This window comes from Varroa destructor, unplaced genomic scaffold, assembly GCF_002443255.2.
Source record: "Varroa destructor unplaced genomic scaffold, Vdes_3.0 BEIS01000002.1, whole genome shotgun sequence".
Classification (NCBI taxonomy): domain Eukaryota; kingdom Metazoa; phylum Arthropoda; class Arachnida; order Mesostigmata; family Varroidae; genus Varroa; species Varroa destructor.
In genome coordinates, this window is record NW_019211455.1 from 51,769,237 (window position 1) to 51,787,229 (window position 17,993).

Sequence of the window (17,993 nt, forward strand, 5' to 3'; positions counted from 1 at the left end):
TTAACACTGACGACTTTATTGTCACTCTTGAAGCACAATCCGGATCGAGGAAAACGATATCAAGCGATACCTTCACTGGCCATATTCGCTAGATTTAAATGAGCGTTGTTTCGATTACTTCCGAGCCCTAAAGGGGACGATACGGAATCCAGAGTAGTCTAGCATCGGTTTTCCTAGCCAAATCTCATAAGCACACAGCGGGACGCTTCCGGTACGCCGGCTTTAATGTGTCCATAGTAAAAGAGAATACATTCAACATATACTAAAGTATGCGAAACGAATAGGAGCCACCTTGCTAAGTTACATTTTAGGTGGACAGCCATAAGGAGGGTCACTGCTTACACAATTAAAGCTGCACTACAACAACGACAATGAGTAATATGAAAGTGTCTGTGCTGATAAGGACTGGCACCTTATGCAGGTCTTTAGAGACCGTCAATGCGTTCTGGCGCATTAACGCTAATTTCCTATAACGAAAACTATATACAATACAATGATCTTCGATTCGATGGCATAAAATGAGACTGATAGACTATCTTTTAAAAAATCTGGTTGTAGTAAAAAAACAATTTTTTTCAGTTAGATGTTTCTAAGACGTTTGAAAGATTTGAACCTTATTCCTGTTATAGCTAACCAATCACTTAAACCTATCTATATCTATATACAAGTCATGTTTTAAGGTTTAGAGATAGCTAGCTATTAAAAAGCACCAAGCTAGTATATAGGTACACAGTGAAGTTCGAAGCACTAAAGAAAAAGAAAAAAGCCATGATAGATTACAGCTCAATCCATTAATATATTTTTGCACAGTACGAAAGCTACGTAATAAGTGTGCAGTCAGGTTCACCGATATTTAGCCCCGGACAACAATCTCATGCAAACCAGTCATTTTTCGATCACATTGGTGATGTAAGCAGCGTCGGGATGGTCGACTGAACGATGACTGTTATCGCCGGTTATGGCCTTGTCAATAACAGTAAACTGTTCAGTGATTTCTAATTCAGGCTCTTGATAAGGATAATTTTATCGTTGTCAGAAAAAAAGTTATATGAAAGGTAACAGAAGTGTAATCATTTACCACGCTCACAGAAGGTACCATGTCTGTGGTAACAAAGAACTTCGAATTTTGGCAAAAAGACAATGTGTTTGTCTATTGTAATAGAGTCGCTTTCACTCGATCAAAATCGCCTAACCAACATGGTCATAAATTGTGAAAATGAAACATAGATACTATGATATTTGAAATTAACACTATTCAACTCGGCCTTTGATTGCATCATAGTAAAATCAATTAAGCCTTAACATTTCGAATAAAGATTAAATAAACTAGCTGTCGTTAGGAAATGTCGAAATTTTATTCATACTTTGAGCGGCTAATGGGGGTTGGTTAGTTTGGCGTTCTTCGAAATATGTTTCGGTTATAGTTTCGCCTCTCATCTGCCCCTAAACATACTCTCTCTCAGTTGTTTGTAGCGTTCTGCGTTGAGCAAAACTGAGAATGTTTATTTACAGGACGGAGAATTTTGTCGGAAAGTTGCTTTTGTTTTTGAGTTGACCTTTGGTCTGAAGTGCTTTATCATTTCCGCGCCGCCCGGAGTCTCTTTAGACTTCAATGCTACAAAAGCCGAGAGGTGCGCATGCTTGGCTTCGTGCCCACGCGACCGTTAAATTAACTTCGAAATAACAGAACGATAGTTAATGCCTTGTAATGTTGGCGGTACAACTCGTTTTCGCTTCCTCTCTAATGATTGTTGTCTTCTATCACAGAATAATTGTAGGGTAGAGAAAGCGTCTTATCCCTGCCTTTCGGCAGACCTTGACCAGATATTTTCAGCTTGCCAACAGCACCAACGCAATGTCGACATCTTTGGTGTAGTTCATTAATTAGCTTTCATACTTCACACCCTTTTCTTACCAGCTGTCGTGACAAATCTAACTACTGCCCTGTTCGAGTTTCGACTATTTCTACCTGCTCATTCGTGGATTATTTGCGTTCCTCTCCTCCCACGCAGCCTCCTCCGTTTCCTGTGTGGAGCTTGCTGTAGTCTTAAGGTGGATCTAGTTAATGGTGTCATGCGCTCGACGATGCCGATTCACCCGTCGAAGCCAACCAAGCCAACTGTCCTATACAAGCATTGCTTTAATGATGGCCTTTTGGCGTGGAAGACCCGCAGCATAGCTAAGGCGTGCAGGTGACTGCATGGCTTCCCTGTCGGCTCACAGACAGCTGCAACGAAAAATAGACACAAAAGGAGTTCGTTTCTGACAACAACCCCGTCAGGGCTTTGCTTAGACTGTTAGGCCTACTATGCACTGAGTAGCTTCACGTGACGTACTTCGTTTCGGTGGCTGAAGGGCTCTAAGTTAATGATGCCAGTCGACATTCTCCGTGTATCTTCGCAAGCACGCAAAAAATAGGACAAACGTAGATACACAAGCTAATGCCGCTGAACGCCGTTAGCCGCGATGTGACCGGCTGCGTTAGCGTTGTTTACTTTCCTTTAATGAAGGCTCTGTCCTAGGTGTGCGCCTGGTTAACAACGGCTATAAATAACTATGCCATCCTTCGTCCAGTATGCTAGTTTCTAGTTAACCCTGACAACATGGCTTGTATGTATTAGAAGTTGGCTCGTTTAGGTTTGCGCGCGTTTATGGTTCATCGCCAGCTGTGCTGCTTGATGTCTACGACTGCTTCTATTGCGTTGGCTTGCCTCGTCTTTTTCTTATTATCTCGCTATGCTGCCGTATATATATATATAATTATATATATATACCCACGTGTGTAAATGCAAGCCTGAACGACTACGTTTTTCTTTTATCGATTTGTGAGCTAGCGCACGTGGCAGTAGTCCTAGTTGTAGTAGTATCACTCCGCCATTGAGGTCTTTCCCTGCGCACTCCTACGCGATTCTTAAGCCTTTCTTTTTACCTAGTTGTAGTAAATCAATGAGTGCGCCTGAGTGTATAAGTGAGCTCTGTTGTCTGCACGTACCGAAGATGGGAGACAAAATTCACAGTACGACATCTGGGCGGTAGTGCGGCTGGATGTGTGCATTTTAGGATTGTGTTCTGCAGGCTACAGCGCATTACGTCTCAGTTGACTCTATTCTTTCGAGAAGCATGCCCCGAAAGGAGCTTGCTCCCCCTTAGTGACCCGCCTTCTCTCTCATTCTCTGTTTGTCTGCGCAGTGATGAAGGTCGTGTCGTACATAGTCGCTTTCACGTAATAGCATGCCCCCTGTGACTACGTCTTCAGCATCCACGTTACTCGACGTTATTGGCCAAGTTACTGTGTGAGCTAGTAGTCAGTGCGTGGACGTGTGTTCGAGAGTTGAACTTGAATATTAGAGCGTGTATGTAAGAGGCGTTAGCAGCAAGGAAGGCAGAAAAAAAGATGTTCCAAAAACTGCTCATCGGCTATGAGTAGCATACGGTGTGCATTTGTCTGTTATCGTCTAAAAGACTATTCTGTCCCGTTGGTGAGTTGTACTAGTAGAGGATGCTATTAAATGAGGAGGGTCGTTTGGTGATCACTGGTGAGGGTGGCGCACGCGCGCGTTTACACGCATAGGTCTCCCTTACCCTTTTCCTTTCTCTTTCCCTTGCTATCTCCGTACATAGACACACACACACACACACACACACACACACACACACACACACACACACACACACACACACACATACACATACACATGCACACTCACACACACACAAAAAACTTCAATAAACACAGTCGGTAGCGAAGGAGCGTTAAGCACTCACTGTCCACAACATACTAACATAGATAATGCACCGGTCTGTTTCTTTTTCTCTCTATTGGTTGCCAGCAACGAATGCCAACGAAGACGAAGGCTCTGTGTCAGCTACCACCACCATCTTCACAACCAATTTCACCTCGGATGTCTTCGTTAGCTTCGTTAGCCGTTCGTTAGCTAGAATGCATATAGCTAATGCTAGTGGTCCTGCAGCTACTGCTTTTAACCCCGTTTCGCGTATACCCCACATGGAGTATGTTTGTTTGGTAATTGAAAACACAATGCGACCAGAACGCTGCTCTATTGCTATAAACCTTATCGACGCACATATGTACGCTGAGAAAATGATGCAAGAGTGCCCGAAACCCAAAGAGAGAAACGACGTATGTACACATATAGATAAGGAAATGCAATGCCGGAGAGTAATGGAGCGTGGTAGGTCGCCGATCCTCTGCAGCGTTAGCAGTAACCTACCCACATGAGCTCGTTGCTCTCTTTTTCTGCCCTTTCGCTACATTCTCTAGCACATATATATATATATATATAATGCTAGAGAGGAATGCTGTTCTGCTAGGCAGAGAGTGGTATAAAGTACGAGTGAAAAAAATCTCGTAGAGAGAGAATCTATGCAACAACGTACCATTTACATAGCAGTCTAGGTTCAGCTGTTCGCTTGAACTCGGTCCGGCTATAGAAGGATGTTGCGTCTGAATGAGGCAAACAACTTTAGGGGGTTCTGCCGCTTTTACCGTTTACCAAATTTTTTGTTGTCTTCTGGAAGAAAAAAAAACTGAAGAAGCTAGACCAGAGCTCGTCTCATGCGGCGAGCTCCACAAACCGTAGTTCGTCTCTCATACAGACTCCTCCTCGCATTCGCTGCTGCTCAAAGGGCGCTTATTTATATACAAGCGCATATCTACGAGCGGCACGCACACCGTGGTACGAGAATCTTCTAGACACACAGCTATCCATTGAAATTTGCAATAACGGATGGTCATCGGGCGCCGGTCGGCATGAGCGTTTGGTCCGCGAATTGTTCTGTTCGACAGGTGACCAGCTGATGGGCGTGTGGGAGACCCGTGTGAGCGGCTGTGTAGCGAAATGTAGTAGATCAAGAAAAAGCGTCAAAGGGAGAGAATGCGTGGGCTTTATTAACGTTTACAGTGCCATGTTTTATGAGGATGGCACTCGTTAGCAGAATACAACAACCCAAGACGACAGGCCGACGTTAGAATTGCATTCATTTACTCATTCATTCTTAGATTTAGCCGATTGGAATCGCGACGACCGGTTATGATACCGCATCTTGCATATGCTCGCTAGCCTGCTTACGGGTTCGACAGAAACACTCTGAATCACAACATTTTGTTATAATTCCTTAATGGATTAAGGTAAACGTTAGATCCCAGTTGTAGCTAACTATAATATGAAAACAACTACGTCAAAACATAAAAAGGAGCTTTGAAAGACTAGGCCATGTTTCCAACGGAAAAGTAGGCGTAGTTCCCAACAGTTTTACTCGCAATATAAATGGCTCGTTGTCTATTCCATTGTGCGCTAATACCTATTAACCTGACTTTATGGCATGTTCGAACAAAACACCTACCCCGAAATTCCCTTATATTATAAACTATATTTTTCAACCCTTTTCTATTCAATTGACAATGCTTCTAACGTTTTTTTCAGGATAATCTGTGGACAAAAGACACAGCTTGGAGAATGTGTTCTAATATATATACGTATACAATACATAAAGTAATCACGCACACAGTACAAATGTCTTATCACGGCATTTGAAATGTCCGCAATAAATAACGCAGTTATAGATTGATTCGCACAACGTCACTGCGGTAGCTGGGTACCTTCTCGTTATAAGCGCAATGTTCTTATCTAGAAACCAGCCGTCGCAAAGGGATCGACCTAGTGAAGGCAACGAAACTTGTTCCATCTATCTCAGCCCGTATGCGGGCAGAACAACAGCACGTGGAAAAAAATACACGTTATACAGAACCGGGTTCGGCTAGAAGTGTACGAATTCCAGATGATTACAACGAGTTTAAAGAGTACCACTACCTGGCGGACGATTGGTTAAAAACAACAGCTTATGGACAAAAAAAAAATACTCGTATGTTCCACGCCGATATATTGCCTGACGTAAGTTCATCCCAATGGCATTCACCTACTTCGTCGCGCACACTTCCCCTTCTCAACCCTTATGCGCCACGAGGAATGTCAAGGAAAAGGCAGCTGTAGCTTTGGACGACAAGAAATTGTAGCTGGTTTAGGCGTAGGCGGTGGCGGCCGTGACGCCGGCCCGACAAAAATCCTTTTCCACAGAGTTCCGCTTTGCAAGAGAAAATAGGCGAAACGTAAAAAGTATGTGTGTGTTGCCGCCTTCCTCTGGATGTAATGGCTGTCTGTATTTGTGTCATAGACTGACTCATGCGCTGTATAACGGGTGTGCGTGTCCGAGTACGTCTTGTGTCGATCGACGCATCGACTATGTGTAAAACGATGACTGTGTAGGCTGCTGCTGCTTCTACTCTTATGCCTTCCCCCTCTCTTTCTCACCGGACGGAAAGGGGAGAAAGAGGACGGCCGATAGTGACACGGAATTATACTGCATCGGGCTATATGCTGGGGCTTAGCAAGCCACCAGCTGAGGGAGAGCGGGCTTTCGGGGGCATCGTAGCGAAAGAGTGCTTTTCCTTAGCGTTCGAGAAGCCGGGGCTGAGCGAGCAAATGCGTGCGTGAGGAGAGATGCTGTTAGTGTCTATCACCCGACTGACCGAGCAACCGACGCACCACCAAACTGTGCAGCGGCAGCAGCAGCCACGCTAGCGAGTGAACCCAGCCAGGCAACGAACGGAGGACAGGGGGCGCAGACAGCAGCAGCACCAGGCAACGTAGGCTATTCATGCAGCCGGCTCTAGTGCAAGGCGGCAGACAGCCATCCACAGCGGCGGCCATGGCGGCGGCGGCGGCGGCGGCCTGCGAGAGCCACGCAGGGGCAGGCAGAAAAGCAGAGTTGTGGCAGCCAAAGCAGGGAGTAGGCGCCATAGTGGAGTGGAAGTGGCACGGCCTAGCAGCGGAGCTTCAGTGAACGCGCGAGCCAGCCCAAACGGCAGTCTTCCAAGGAGAAACAGACAGTCAGCGGCAGCAGTAACAGTGAGAGTAACAAGCTGTATCTCGTCACGATACGCACACACTTGGGATCGTTGTTAACGATACGATACGATTCCATACCACTAACATTGACCGTCTGAGTTAGCCAGTGCTGAGAGGTAGTTCTGATCTACGACGTCAATAACGACGTCGACGGAGAAGGACCGACTCTAGCGAAGACCACCGCAGTATCATGGTCACACATCAGATGACAGCCCGATGTGTTGTGCTGTGGCTATGGAGCGGTGTCCTGGAAATTACTGGAATCTACAATAGTCGCTGCTGGTTCCTAGTGAACAGCAAAAATAGATACGGCAATAGGAACAACTAGTCAGGTTCAGCCCGGTGCAGTCGCAGTAAAAACAGTGGCTGTAGCAAAGAGTTGCTGGTGTTGATTGGTCGTTGACAGATATCGCCGAAAGGTCGATATTCATCTCCTCGTAAATCAGACGAGATAACATCGAACAGCTCTTGTAAGCTACAATGCGCGCCAGACACATGAATACAGAGATAACAGCATTTCAGGACAACCTCGACGACAGAAAAACGACGACGATGACAACAACAACAACAACTGAATAGAAAAGGACAAAATATTTATACACATACACTTTAGTCGGCAGGTTTACAAATGTCTAATGGCAAAGTCTGACGCCCAAAACCGGGCAGACTATCCTTTCAAAGCGAGATCACTGCAGTGTCAGACGACAGTTTCATCCAGCTACAGCACAGATCGCCCTTATAACAGCATCACGACAAGAGGCAATACGATCGGCCAATTTCAATATTGTAAGCCTGGAAGGCATTAGCTTCACCGCCGAACGGGGTGGCGCATCTACGTAGCATACAACATACATTTCAGGTTTGTATGGCCTATTGTATTTTCCAAAGACACTGACTAAAGATGCCTTTTGGTATGTGCGTGTGTGTAGTGTCGTATACGCATCTGTTTTTCGAATAAGTCATTGACAACCGTTATAGCAGATTAACTGGACCGCCGTTGAGCTGCATCGTTGTCTCTCTCAGCATCAGTTATTGCTTCATAGTTCTAGCTGCTCAGCAGTAGTCCTCTGGACTCAGAGGAATTGGGTCTGTATGTGAGGAAGTGCCCCCTCGTCTCTTGTCCAAGACGGTTTATCAGGCGACCTAACTTTGATTGGGTGGGCGAAGCATAATCATCAGGACCAGTGCCTGTGTGTCCGTCTGTTGTGCTGGCCGCAGCTGTATACGCGCGACGCAACCCACAATTGAAAATCGTCATTAATGAAAAAGAAGAGAAAGGTCAATGCAGTGTATTACTAGCACTACTTCCTTAACTTGCTCAGGATAGGTGGGTTAATAAACACTCGCCACCTCTATGTGTCAATGCTGATTATTTTTCAGGTATAAGTGCGGTCGGTGTCTATCCTAAGTCCGTAACGATGTTGGCGCGTATGCGAGGAACAACGTCGTCCAGTCATCGCCATTAAGCAATTAGTTAACCGATATCAAATCGATCTCTCGAGTCAGGTTATAGCAGGCTTCGTCAACAGCTGATACTCCAACGAGCTCTGGACGGTGGCTGAGTGTTCAGTTCTACTTACCTCGACCTTACTACAGTAGCTTCTAATTAAAAATCAACGCTCAACAACTGCGACTGCCAGGCCTATGAGACTGAGCTACGTGGGAGACGTGACTAACCGTTTATGAAACGGCACTTTTGCAATTCAAGAGTCAACGCGCGATGTCTGTCCGCCTACTCTGCCGCTCTCGCGCTAACTGTCTTCAGTTGAACGACGACTGATTCTTCGACGGCGTAGGCGGCAGCTTGAAAGGGATTGAATAACTTAGCAGCAGGAGCAGGCCGTAGTCAGTCTATGTGCGCGTATTCTTCCTCGTCTCTCGTACGCCACCCACCTCCCACGTAACGCCTCCGTAAACAAGAATCGTTATCTTCCAGTAAAATTAGTGGTAGTAATACAATCTAGTCGTAAGTGCCGTCACCATTGCAGACGAACAGTTCCCGCTGAACGGGCACGGACCATAGTAGCAGCGCTGCGACTGCTCTACGCTACTTATGACTACCTACGACGAATTGACACCATCGCCGTGATAGCCGCACCGTAAACTAAAAGGGAAAATATATATATATGTACATATGCAAGTGTATATATATCTGTATCTATCTACGTATACACCCAGACAGCAAGAGAAAAGAGCGCTTAAGTGTCGAGAAGAAATGCTAGTGTATTAACCAGGCTGGCAAACCACAGTATCATTGTGAGAAGCACTAGAAGCACCAGAGGCGAGCGTTGCCACCCGCTGCCGCTCGTTCACAGTCGCTGACGATCACAGGATTACAGCTGGAAAAGTTGATAGCCGAGACAGGCACGAACGAATGTAATTGCCCGTTGCTGCGAATAGGTAAATACTTCGCTGCCGACGCTGTCCCATCAGCGACCTGTGGCCGAGCGCCACAGGCCACATGATTAGCTGTTGCAACAGGACGAACACAGTCGACGTCGTAGACGGATAACGGGCAACATGGCCACGGGACCACTCGCAAAATGTCTATTGGCTCTGGTAACTACAAGCTGGTGCGATTGAACGTCTCTATACGTACAGTAAACTACAGGAACCTGGCGTTACCGTTGTGTAGCAGCAGCTACCGGTTGTCATCACGTTATCAAATTAACCGGGTATACGCGAATCATTGACCGAATTGTATTTTGTAATTATTCAAGCAGTTCTTAGCAGCTTAGCTCAGTCATGTCATGACGTCTCTAATTGATAGTGTGAGTGAGTTTGTATTGAGTTACGTTAATTATTTGAGTGACGATCGATTCTATAGCTGGAAATCTTCAGCTCTGATGATGCACGTAATGGCTATACGCAGGATAACCGCTGTTCGTTTCGTGGATTGTATCAGTAACAACGTACGCTTTTGCCTTCCCGTCGATGCTGCTGTGCGAGCTTATCACATTAGTCGAGCTCGTTGACGCTCCTTTACCATCAGTTTTGCTCAACTCTAGAAGTTTGTTATTGGGCAGAATAATAATAAACAGAGAGAGAGAGAGAGAGAGAGAGGGGAAGGGAGAGAGAGAGTGCGAAAAGTATCACTGGTTTTAGCCAGTAACGGCAGCTGCTATAGAGACGGCAGCAAAAATCAGCTGAGAATACGTATTGTTTAACGCCTCTTGAAGCGGGTCGTCTCGCTATCTCGTATTCACGGACAGACATATTTTGAATATGGAAACACGTGAATACATAGTAATGCTAGCTGATCCAGTAACAGCCTCCGTCTTTGCGTATCATCACTGCCAGCAACATTCTAGCCAACGATCCAGGAAACGACGATCCGATAATGCGCTACGACGGAAAAATATTATCGGTGGGAAAAAAGAGCAACAAATGCAAATTTATTTAAGCAGCGACAGCAGCTTAGAGCCGATCACGACCCCGCGGCCGTGATCGCGGCTGTGAGTGACGCCCTTGGCATCCGTTGTGGCATACCCACTGACAAATAGTCCTAATATGTCCGGAACGTTCCTGAGTCAGGCGCAGTAACGACAACAACAACAACAACGACGACAGCCGCCCAGAAGAACGCTTCAAGACAGCAGAAAGCCGCGCTATTAAGCAACATAACAAAGGTCAGATGACGAAGGAAAAGAAAAGAAAACGGCATCAATGAATGAAAAGTGTTCGAAGACATCAGTGCACCTTTACATAGACGCACATTGGTTCGCCTTCCAGTCGCTCAATAGGTCAGAACGTGCGGCCAATCGGGTCAATGTAATGAAACAATACAGAAACAGAATGAAATGTCGTAACAGCTTCATGCCATAAAGCTGCGTACGGCAGTAACAACGTGTCTCTACTCCATCTCTTTCTCGTCTTGTACGATCGCTCATTCGTCGTTTCTCAACGACTGTCGACTGGAGAGCTCCACTGAAATACTGCGAACGGGTGTCACGCTGTGTGTGTGTGTGTGTGTGTATGTGTACGTACGTACGTACGTACGTACGTGCCTGTCTGTCTGCCTGCCTGCCGGTCTAAGTGTCCGTGCGCTTGTTGTCCTCCTGTGCTCGTTCACTGTCATTGCCCTAGTGCTATCTCTGCTACTGCCCCGTTAAGTCGCAACTGGGTCCGACAGTGGCACGTGCTTCATCGACTGAACGATTTGTCACATGCTTCTGTAACAACGACCGATTTACGGATGTGAGTGTCGGCGACGGTAACAGCAGCAGCAGCAGCAGCAGCAGTGAACATCGGCTGGCCTAATCAGGCCTGGCTGGCTTGCGACACGCTAGTCGGCTATATGCGCTGCGTAAAGTTACCGCATTACGACAATGGTGACGGTGGGTTGTAAACGCCACATGACTGCCACAGCATGGAGCATGATTACTATTAAGAACAGTATTAGAACATTAACATTTGTAACTAATTCAACTCCTGTTATTAAGGCGGCAACAGCTCAGTCGGCCAGCGGCCCTACGCGGTTAACATTGAATGGGGCATTTTTGACAGTGACATCAGCAGCGGCGGCGTGGTCCGTGATAGTGGCCGAACTTGTCACGAAGGCGGCAGCGCGTCGTATAATAACGCCGTTGAAACGAGCAGCGTTTTATCAAACAGCCATTATGCGAATTCTATTTGTCACCAAAACACCAATGCGAATATTATAAATTTTCACATTACAACGAAAATCTATGACTTGTCTTGCAACACGAAACGTGATCTCGCGTTCACCTTCGACAGCGAAAGGAACGACCTACTCATCCACTGGCGACGACGGTGACGATACGTGCTGTGGACGTTCCTTGCTGAAGTTCGTGCCGCCGTTCACGGAATAGTATCGATGTTATTCAGTGAATGAAAATTGTAACGGCAGCAGAGAGTGGAATGGATTTTACCTGCTGTGCAGCACAATAGTGAAGTGGACGACAAGTACGTCCGTGATGATAATTTTCGGCAGCACCTGCAGCATCGATCTCGCGCGTTACAAGTTAGAAAAAGGCAGCTGGTATAGGGAGACCACTGCTGCTAATACTGGAACTGCAAAGCGGAATAGTGAAAATATTAACCAGCCCCCGTGAAGCGGCGCATCAACGGGCCAGTGAACGCGCCTAAATCGCTCCTACGATTACTATTGCAGGCTATATAGCTATCATGTCGTGTCCTGTGATGTCGCGACACTAGTAAGCTTTACCCTGTGCTATAACAGCCGTCTGTCTGTGTGCGTGTGTACGTATCGATCGCTTACTCACTGGCCGGCCGGCTGGCTGGCTGGCTGAAGCCAAAGCTGAAAGCTGCTGCTGCTGCTGCCGCCGCCGCCGCCGCCGCCGCCGCCGAGAGCCGTTCGGATAGAACCAATCGAGAAGAAGCATCAAGCGGCAAAAAAAGAGCGCTCTAAGAAGCAATAACCGATGCGTCTGCCTCTAGGAGAAGAGGCCATTGTTTGCACCACAGCGCACAGGGCTCTTCTACACCAGTGTCAACATCATATCCTCAGCGGTAGCAGCAGTTAAACGACGTCAGCACTCTCGTACCTTATACAACCAGTCAGTGTCTTGCAGCGGCAAAGCGGCAGCAAAGCCGAGAGCTAAACCTGTCCGAGCTCAGCAACTCGAAGCTCACATCAGCCGAACCAGGAACTTGTATTAGGCGATCGTTTCGGCGCTAGGGCAGAAAACATCAGTGATCCTTACCACAGCAGCTGCAACGGCGGCGGCGGCGGCGGCGGCGGCGGCGGCGGCGGCGGCAGCGGCGGCGGCTCCAAAGGCAGCAGCAGGAACCGCGTATAAAATAAGCAGCTGCTGCTTTTCAGTCGGAAGTGGATAGAGTTTGTTGGGCACATAGTGGGTCTCCCTGTGTGCATGTTATGAACAGGCCAACGGGGCCACGAGGGCAAAAAAATAGCAACAAGAAAAACCTACAGCGATTACAGATCGAATGGAATCACAGCCACCTAAGAAAACCTAAAAGCTCTGCGCCACCTTTGCCTGACTGCATGTCTGTTCCGTGGAGCAGCAGCAGCCGCCGTCGGACAAAGCGAACAGGGACAAGGCAAAAAAAAATCTGTACCGCGCAGTGGAGCCATTGTCGCTGTCGATAATAGTTGTAAGTCCCCATTATCACTGCAGGACTTGATGGCATTGCAGCGAAGCAATTAAAAGAACCAAGTGCCGGTCTATATATATATAGATATATATAGCTACATATATATATATATATATGAGTATATATATATATAGCTATATATATCTATGTATATATACATAATTAAAACCTTTTGCTCTCTAAAAATATTCTACCACTAAATAGAGTGAACTTCGTCTCGTGCGTGCACTACTCGTGTATGTGACCATGCGTTCCTTGTGCTTCTCACCATCGTCTTAGCACGTTAAGAACGTGATTGAAAGCTGCCTTTGCGGAACTTGGTTTGCGCAAAGCCATTTAGTATCGTGGACGTCTAAAGGAGAGACCTTGAAGGAATACGAAACCAGGAAGATTTGTTAACCCAGCCGCCAAAGTTCTCGTCTTCCGTTGACGAGCTGCACACGTCCCACTGACGTCGAACTGAGATTAAATTGAACGGCAAAACAACCATACAGTATCGCTATTATTAAGACATGGACTGGCGACGCTTGCCTGTAGCTGATCGTATGCTACTTGCGGCGATGGTTCCAAACATCAGTGACATCTGCGACACCTCTGGTCACAATGTCAGCGAGGATTTTTGCGATTATTATTGTTGTTATATCTGTCATTATTCTAGTCTACCAACAAAAATAACAACAGTTGCAGTGGAAAGCGAAAAACAAAACGGCAAAAACAATACGGCATGGAATACAACCAGCATTCTCATAATAATAAAAATTATTATTAAGATTAGCTGGGACACCGATAAGACAACGAGAGTCGAATGTTCAATGTTGCCTAAGCAAGACCTTCATCTGCCTCTGACGGTCGCGTTCCACGCGCATTAGTGATGGCCAGTGAGCTCGAAGGGTAAGCCGCTTTAAGAATGAATAATGACATAAGTAGAATATAGAAAAACGATGATGAAAAATATAGCTAAGTAGCAACGAAATTAAAGGAAAATTGCTAAAAAATCGAAAAGAGTTTGACCCCTACACAAACTCAGCAGCACCAGCTTGCCATTGCCGCTGCCATCGCAGTCGCCGTTCACTTCTAGCTATTCATAGTAAGCATGTACACGTTTCCGCAATTGTACGAAAAGCACTCACTGAGCGAGCCTCAAATGAACCCAGAATGCCTCCATGATATAGAAATCGAGTTCATCTTCACGTTTCTGCTTTCATCTAAAACTCAGATGATATGTGCACTCAGATTTAAAGACTGACGCCACCAGAAGCTACTTAACTGTTATAGTAAATAGCTAGATAGCGGTTTCTTTGGCTGGAGAGGTTGGTTTTACGTGACCATCGGTGTGAGTCGCTCCGTGTGTTCAATCTTGCTTATGCTAGTTTTCCCGTTAGCGTTAGTGTGGACAGCAATGACTGCTGCTACTGCTGCTGATCTTTATCCTTGGCTGTCCTATTCTGCCCTGCCTTATGGACATCAAGGAAGGAGTACGGCCGCCAGCAAGCGAGCGAGTGGTCCGCCATCGAGAAAGCAGCAGCTGCTATAGACAGAGACAACCCTCTCCTTCGCAATAAACACGGCTAAGCCTAGAGTGGCAAATGTCAAGCTAGCCTTCGAAATAGTCCGACGGATGCTTTCACCCGCAATTTGTATCTATATGATGGCGCTGTCGAGCAGAAGAGATGCGACGCATCCGCGAGGTCTGATTGCGACTCATCTGATTAGGTGTCAGGCCACTCTAAGTTCGCTGATCGCTACTAGACCGATGCGGGTGGTTGTGGTTCGAGTGCGGGTGTTCGCGGTAGCACTAGCGGATGCCCAGAGGGGCAAAGTGACGGTCGGTTTTCCTCGAAACACTAATGATAGTACGTGAAGCGAAGTGCGCTGTACAGCTAGGGCATCGCTCGTGACGAGCGTACTCGCGCTACGAACAGCGACGGAGAATGTAGCGGCGGAGAAACGAAGTCGTTGAGGGCGATGTGGCATATGGGGTTCGTTTAGTTCAGACATTAGGTGCTGCTGTGTTCGTGGTGGGGATCGTCGTGATGTCTATAGTAGTGGTAGCTGTGGTGCGAATATGGCGTGAGTTCCGGACGTGGTGCCTAAACGCAGTGGGCGAACAGTCTGTTAATTCAAATAGCCGACCATGATCACATTTTGTCATTGTCTTGCGCCCACTCTTGAAAATGCCGTATGTTGGGCAAACTGTAGGGCCGTAGCGATTGAAAGGCAAACGGCTACAGCTAGAAAAATTTTAAAAAGTCGATAGTCAAAGTGTTAAAAAAAAGTCGATATAGTTATTTTACAAGAAAGACTGGTCTCATCTTGTAGGAATCCTCAGCGTGTTTAGCTATTGTAAATATATATTTTCTTGAATAATTATAATAATAATGACGAACAATAAGCTCAACATGACACTGGAAGCACATATTGGTACATTCTATGCGCCTCTTGACTCGGAATTCGTTAGAAAAACTCAGTCTGCTTTGTACGTTACAATTTAAAGTGATTCATTAATTAATATATTCCAATTACGCGACGATACTGTCTAAAGTCTTTCGAATCTAGCCATAGTGTTAAGGTAAATAACTCTACGAATCCATTTTCTATCTAATCCTATTGTAGCACCACAGCTACCTTGATGAGACTGCGCTAAAATAGGTAATGTTATACATAGTATGATATGGTGTGGCATAGTACCGTATAAATCTATTATCAGTGTGCGTTTTTGCCAATTTATGGGATAGTTCTTTATCGGCTGATACGTCGCGTAAGCTAACGTTGTGTATAACATCTAGTTCGCGTTCATGTCGTCTTGTTTTGACTCGTATTATTGCAACATATTTCAGCAGGAACGGAAGTGGGAGTGGAAACGTGTCGGCCAATTGCCTGGTCCGAGTTCGCGCCCAGGTCATGGTGCGCGATGACTCCACCGGCGGCTGGGTCAGTGTTATAGAAAGCGGCAAAGACACGGATTCCGATTCTTAGCCGACAGCGTATATATATATATATATATATATATATATATATATACACAGCATGCTATATGCACAGCATAAAAACATAGATATTATAAAAAATAAACAGCTACGATGCGTTACGCAGGCGGCTTAATGGCAATGATTGAAAAATTAAGCTGATATAATTAAATTTGCACGCCTAATACCATCAATACTGCGTTTAAACACCACCGGTTATATCTGTGCGCATCACTGTAACGGAAGCCGTTATAATAAAACTACTAAATTCAGTCTCAGTTTCAAATAACCACTTACGGACAGCCTTTTATTCTCCTATGTAAATGTAAATCCTGATACAAAATTAAATTAGGCACCACATACAGTGCGCTTTCCCTACCTATAATACAGGTATCGTGATGGTACCATGAGATAACACCAAACCTGAATGCTGACAGATTATTTTAGGTTGTCTTTAGTCAGTGATCACTCCAAATATCCTGTAACAGTAGCGTCGAACAAGGCAAAATAATAACGATATGGCAAAAATTAAGGCAATATATAGGAACCAAGGATATATAATTAAATTAAAATGGGTAGTCTTGCAAAAGCACATGATCAGGTTTATGGAGAGGTAAAAATATCTGTCTATCCCTAGAGTCTCATCAGATAGCATCGCAACTAACTGCTAATGTATTTTTATTTAGAAGTGGCCCCTCTCCCCTTAGTGAAACTAACTTTTTGGCCAGGGCTAATGGGCAAAAAGAACATCGTTGACGTTGACATGGCCGTCAATGTGCGATCCCTTGGGGTCAATGGCCATTTTTGAACACGAACTCGTCTTTTTTCGAACGTCTTTTCAAAGCTGAGGAAAACAAGATGCACAGCAGGACAACGCTTGGCCAACAATTGAACAAAAAGCACAATTTCTCCTTCAGATATTGAGCCTATTAGTGCTTCAATACAAAGCTAGATGTATTTCCTTTTTATGCTTTTTGATAATTTTCAAGATATAATTTTTTGGAGAAATTCTGTACAATACTAAATTGCGTTCCGACCAGTTGTATGTTTATTCTCACCTAAATCAACACTAGAAATCGGTTCTAACTGCCTGATCAGTAAGTCACTCGCAGAAACTTGAATCTGTAGCTCTTACGTTTAGTTTATTTGTTTCTTTACTTATTTTAGGTGCCAATGGGCGGAGGCGGGTTATCACAGGTGTCTGTGCGAAAACGTCTCACGCTAATACATAATGACGACCCACATGGGACCCAGGGAAGCCATGCCGGGCCAAGTGCACCAGGCGCTGGGGGTTCCAATTGCGCCAGCTACACAACTGATTACCAGATCTACGGTAAACGGCTCACAGACCAGTTCGTCGTGCTCTCATGTGCAATCAGTAAAGACTTCACATATAACAAGGTATGAGTCTTTAAGTGATAGAAGGAGGTTAAAATCATCTCCTATAGCCATTTTAAAGATAATAACATAAGACGGCTCGACATAATACATCTAGATTAGTTCTATCCCATGTTCAGCCCGGTGATTACACTCTTTACACTAAAATACAATAGTTCTTCACCATCTGAATAGATTCGACTCCTTGAATTTACTGCTTATAGGTGTGGCATGTGCCTCTTTACCACATTGCAATACATTATACTTTACGACTTCAGGTGATGCCGACCTTTCATCACTGGAAAAGCGGCGATAATAAATTCGGCCTCACGTTCCAGACGTCGTCAGACGCAAAAGCCTTCGATAAGGCGATTCACTCTGCCATTGACGACCTGTTTGATCGTATGTATTATCATTGTGGCATGCGTAAACAAGCTACATACTAGGATAACAGAATTTAGATTAAACTTTGATTTAGTATTAATCTCGAAATTTTTCTTATAAGGCAAAACTCATAACGTCCAATAGGTTGAACGTTTTCGTGGACACGGTTTTACTTAGAGTACAGTCAGGTTTTTCTCTAGTCCACTAATTTTCTTATTTGTTGTTATTATATATATATATA

The 17,993-nt window shown here is 45.4% G+C and overlaps 1 protein-coding gene and 1 long non-coding RNA gene across 14 annotated transcripts; one reads left to right on the top strand and one right to left on the bottom strand.

Moving 5' to 3' along the window:
- Positions 1-767: 767 nt before the first annotated feature.
- On the bottom strand, positions 768-3,107 carry LOC147757974 (uncharacterized). Of its 2 annotated transcripts, none has more exons than XR_015320701.1 (2): positions 2,993-3,107; positions 768-2,227 (listed from the first exon to the last, which is right to left on the bottom strand). It is a non-coding gene; the product is annotated as an uncharacterized LOC147757974 (long non-coding RNA). The 2 variants fall into 2 exon arrangements; XR_015320700.1 differs by lacking the exon at positions 2,993-3,107 and adding an exon at positions 2,337-2,477.
- Positions 3,108-3,347: 240 nt separating this feature from the next.
- LOC111245234 (sprouty-related, EVH1 domain-containing protein 1-like) lies at positions 3,348-17,931 on the top strand. 12 transcript variants are annotated; one of them, XM_086979720.1, is made up of 5 exons: positions 3,464-3,479; positions 8,307-13,916; positions 15,863-15,956; positions 17,159-17,392; positions 17,647-17,919. In XM_086979720.1, exons 2-5 carry the CDS (start codon positions 13,897-13,899, stop codon positions 17,812-17,814), a joined length of 516 nt encoding a protein of 171 aa, XP_086835846.1. In that variant the 5' UTR covers positions 3,464-3,479; positions 8,307-13,896; the 3' UTR covers positions 17,815-17,919. The 12 variants fall into 12 exon arrangements, with proteins under 12 accessions (XP_022649060.1, XP_086835846.1, XP_022649053.1 ...); XM_022793318.2 differs by lacking the exon at positions 3,464-3,479 and having other exon boundaries at positions 5,445-13,025; positions 13,230-13,916; XM_022793319.2 differs by lacking the exon at positions 3,464-3,479 and having other exon boundaries at positions 5,445-13,025; positions 13,305-13,916.
- The last annotated feature ends 62 nt before the right edge of the window (positions 17,932-17,993 follow it).